Here is a 5,031-nt window from a genome sequence, read left to right on the forward strand (position 1 = left end):
CTTCTTATCAAAAATAAAAATGGACCAGAACTATTTACGATGTTTACTATGATTTGCATGGGTCCACTGGTTGGAGGAAGAAAATGGTGGGAGAAAGAAGATTGCTCGCTATCTTTTCCTAAGAATAATATCGACTGAATGTAACGACACTATCATAGGAAATAATATCCTCCTGTTAAAATTTGACTTTTCAAATCGTGAATTTATAGAAATGGTGCATGAGCATTTACTTTATTCATTTACTTATTGAGGTTTAGGGGACCATGAGCATGTATCTAGGCCGGATTCATGTGAGTGCCTCCCTTCCAGTTAATTATGGGCTCCCGTATTGGGCCTTCATTAGTGGGCTGCATGTTATCGACAAGTGGAAAATGTGTTCCGTACCAAAGATAGTATGCGCTACGTATAGTACGGGACACTAAAGGATCGGACCGTGCAACAACTTCCAAAACATTGTGTTTTTCATTATAACAACGCATTTATTCAACCAACAACCGAAATATAGTACTGATTGTACATTGAAAATAGCAGCAACAGCAACCAGCGCTGGGGGTGGAACAAAAGCAGTAAGCAGGCAGAAGAGTAAAGACACAACTCTCTCTTCCAAACCATACATCAACCATCATTACAAAAGAGCTACCAAAAAAGAACAAGTGTATGCATCAAACTAAATAAAGATCCTACTACACCAAGTGTACGCATCTAACTAACTGGCTCAGTTAGATGTTACTATTTATCAAGCTATGGAGATTGGCTGATGGCTTGAACCAGATGGGTGTTTGACGGGGGAAACTCCAGACACCAGGTCGAAGTCTGATACTTGCGACTCTCTCTCCTACTTTGGGTTACAGAGCATGGTGGCACATATCAGGGTATGGTGCATGCAGAGACGCATGGTACGCTGTGTACACACAGTTTTGCCTGATGAACGAAACCGCGCTGCCATCATGATCCTTGTCATCGGTTAGTTAATCGGATAATTCAGTCTGAGAAACAAAGAGAGTGTACCATGGCTACTTACCAGCCTCCCGTAAAAAATTCCTGAAGTCCCAGAGAAGCTGGGATCCTACTCAAAGACCTTGCAGTGACTGCGATTGTATTCCACGGAACAACACGTCCGGTACATGCGAACAATCATCAATCGTTCACCTTCGTCTGATCGAGCCAGGAACCACCTGCAACTGCCATGTCACTTTTCTTTGAAAGGTTCTGGGATTAGGAAGTGTAGGGACACCAGGAATCCTACAACATCATATCAAGTTGGAGTCAAATAAAAAAGGGCTCTTACTGTAGTCAATCTTAAGAACAACATGTTATGAGCATGAATATTTTTTAGTAAATGTTGACAATAATATAAGCAAGCCACCATGATATCATAGGAAAGTAACATATTGTTGTAATGACCATTTGTAGCGATGACTGGAGTAGGCCAACAATATGTCCAGCCATAGAAGGAGTCGACAGCGTAAATGAAGCCCTTGTGTTCAATGGCATCAGAGAACCATGGAGGATGTATGATCCTGCGATGGACGTGCAGATTTGTCCACTTACCGCAGTGACATGTCAGCTAGGCGAGACCGTGGTTGAAGAACGCAATTAGCCTGAAGTATTTATAATTCGCAGATCTTATGGGAACTTGGAAGATTACAACCTTGAGCAAATCACACTTGGTATCATGTTGGCTATTGTAAAATTCCGAGTATTCTGGGCCGCGGTGCCAAAGCAGTGAAGTGTTAATCGAAGGAAGGGGGATCAATCGATGGGTGTAGACCTCCACGAGCATCTAGCTACCGCGACCGTTGGCGAGCACCATCTAAGACATGTTCATGTTGATCCAGTACATACCATTAATGTAGTTGACAGTGACGGGGATCAGATTGCAGTCAAGGGGGTTGATGCTCGCCACCCTATGATTGTTATGCTGCGTGACACGCCGTTTCTGAAGATCAGCTGGCATCAACAAGCAAGGAGTTGGCTTAAAAAGCTCCGACTTGAGGGCTTTGAGTAAATGGTGCATCCCCGACGAGCACGTGGTGAGCGACATGGTACTGAAATTGTCCAGACACGAAACAATGAGCTTGATTACCTCTATGGGGAGCAAATTCCAGCCACTCTTTCGGCGGACGCTGCTCGGTTCTGCCATTGTTATTGCTTTGGTTTCAGAAGAGGGGGAGGAGCCTTAGAGGGGATGGAAGATTGGACGATTATGTGCGGACAAAGATGGAGAAGTGAATATGTGTTGCGGGAAGTGGACATGTGATGATGACTATAACATGCCACTTGACTTACGAGACACATACCAGCAGCGTAGGGTCATATCAATGCCAGACAACTTTCTTGAGTGATCAACGTACTAGTACTCCCTACAGTACCTACTACTATGCCCTAGTTTGCATATAGAGTAGTGGAGTAGGACTCTGCTCTACTACTAGCATCGGAGGAGTAGTATATTCTAATCTAAAATAGTTACAAACTTCAATGCCCAAGCGTGGAACGACTACGAACCGCCATCGGTGCTAACTCCAATCCCCAGCAAACGTTCGTTGGGATACATGGCAGTTGCAAACGCCCGTGACGTAGTTACAGTATGTGTGTAAGGGTGGAGGTTTTGTAAAATACTATGGCTTAAAATAGGCCACCGTCGGATGGAAATCTGACTGTTACGTGGGATTCGCCAGGATGGAGCTCGTGCCGAACAATCGCCAGATATCTTTACTAAAAAAAGGTTAAAACACCCGGGGCTATAACTTGCACTGGCTGACCACTAACAATGATACTAACATAGTTGTAAAATGGTCAAAGACCGTGTCTACGTGGTGTTTGGAATTAAATGCAAAATACTAGCAAGATACACGTGCTTTGCACGGAACATCAAGATGCATTTTTTTTTACAAAAGACCTGTTGTGATTGACCCATGCAAGAGTAATCCCATGTGTAAAAACTAATGATATCTCGAGAATTTTATTGTAAAAATGGTATCTCGAGAATTTCATCAAAAAAATGATATCTCGAGAAAGATGAGAGCTAAGGTGAGGAGGAGTGGGGCGTGGTGGTGACTGGTGGTCATACTGGGCGGAGGCATGGGGATGGACGGCGCCGGCAGCGGCCACCATGCCAGATTGTTCCAGAGACTTCCTTTTTTAATTGCTCAGCAATGAGGTTGTGGGAGATAAGGATGAGCGAGGCAATGACTTCTCGAAAAATGTGGAGAGAGGTGCGGGTATCTTTTGTAAAATTGTCATAGTTTGCTTTGTATTCGTTAGATATAGATCGGACGGTCTATCTTACAAGATGGCAGGCACACCATCATCACCAACTCGGTTTTTTATAAGAAAGTACTAGAGATAAGAGTAGAAATAGAGACTAGGGAGGAGCACCATCTACTACTTCGTGTGCTACTCCTACGCTCCATTCGACGGCCGCAACATCCCCTACAGCCAGTCCCTCCCGCGCTCCATTCGGCGGGCGCTGTTGGAATTTGGGGAGCACACTCACGCGACTGCTGGCAGCGATGACTTCACCGACGACGACTTCTTTCCTGATCTCGGCAACCTCTTCTTGAATGACATGGGTGACAACCTCAATGCCAACGGTGCTGCTCCCGTTGCACCGTATGTGTTTCTGTCCTTCCTATTCGAAATCGTGGTAGAATTCATGCTTCTAGTCTGTGTCCTAGATTCGATCTGTTCATCTACTATGCTAGCCCACATGAGTAGTTTAATCTTTGTTATAACCATCATGATTTATTTTGTGCTTAATCAGATTAAATCTTGTAGTAACTTGCTCATATGTTCACCTGGCGCAATGTCCCCTATAGCCGCTCCCATTTCATGGACGGCATGGTTGATGCCTCCAAGGTGCCCTGCGTCTACAAGAGTTTCGGCTACGAGAGGTACGCCGACCAGCACTTGCTGGCGGAGCATAGTTCCAGATGCGCGCACGCGCCCTGCTACTCCTATGAGTGCACACCATCGTTTGAGGGCTCGCCGGCGAGCCTCGTGCATCACCTCACGGCACCGTCCGTCAAACACTACTGGCCTGTGACAGTGAACATCAAGTACGAGACGTGCTACCCGTTCGCCGTTACGGAGTCACCGGAGGGTCACCAACGCCTACTAGTCGCGGAGGAGGACGGCATCGTCTTCCTCCTGATCGTGGGCTCTGGCGAGGCCCGCGCAGGCCACCATCCCGTCTCTGTAGTGTGCGTCAGGGGAAACGCCACTGACGCTGACACGAGGCCGTTGTACGGGTGCGTCCTCACTGTTGCTGCCCCTCAGGGGTAGGTGGGTGCCCACCCCGGCTCCATGACGCTGACTGGGACTATGCCGAGCTGCTGCGTTCCTGCCGATGTGGACATGGAAGACCCATGGTACGATTTTCACCCCAATATGGTGCACGGGGACTCCAAGGAGCTTCACTTGGACATATGCATTACCAAGTTAAATGTTGATCATTAGTCTTCTCTCAATGTAATCCGTCGTCTAAACATGTGGAGACTTCTTATTTATATAGTATAGAACCTTCCATGCATGATCTTTGCTCTATTAGATTATCGTGCTTGAATTAAAGTGTATCCATTTATGGTTTAGTCTAGAATCTTCCATGTATGCTTTTGCTCCATTAGAGTTCTCGCTTGCCATTTATGAGATTAACTGAGAATTTTTACTACAGTGCTGGCGAAAGACTTATGATGAACCATTTCTTACATCTCCTTTGCCCCCTTCCAAGTCATCCTAATTTAATCCCTCCGTCTAGGTATATAAGAGCATGGTTAATACCTAATAGTATAGCCAACTGTTGACTATAAGAAAGTGCCATGCCATCTGTAGCCAACATGTATAACAATTGATACTCAAAAACTAATTCTTAAAGATCATTTCTTACAAAGCACAATAAGTGATATTCACTACAAAAAAAGACACATCTATGGCATTTTGGGCCAAACAAAAAAAATTCTGTCATACTTATGACACTTCTATGAAGATAATTGTGACAAAACCCGGTATCATCATAGATGTGGTGGGCTCCTA

General features: G+C 45.2%; 1 protein-coding gene across 1 annotated transcript; it reads left to right on the plus strand.

The window, feature by feature from the left end:
* The first annotated feature begins 3,840 nt into the window (after positions 1 to 3,840).
* Positions 3,841 to 4,284, plus strand: LOC147979800 (uncharacterized). Its single transcript, XM_087515350.1, has one exon. The coding sequence runs from the start codon at positions 3,841 to 3,843 to the stop codon at positions 4,282 to 4,284; it is 444 nt and encodes a 147-aa protein (XP_087371476.1).
* Positions 4,285 to 5,031: the final 747 nt, after the last annotated feature.

This window comes from Triticum urartu, chromosome 3A, assembly GCF_056163025.1.
Source record: "Triticum urartu cultivar PI428250 chromosome 3A, HENAU_Tu73, whole genome shotgun sequence".
NCBI lineage: Eukaryota > Viridiplantae > Streptophyta > Magnoliopsida > Poales > Poaceae > Triticum > Triticum urartu.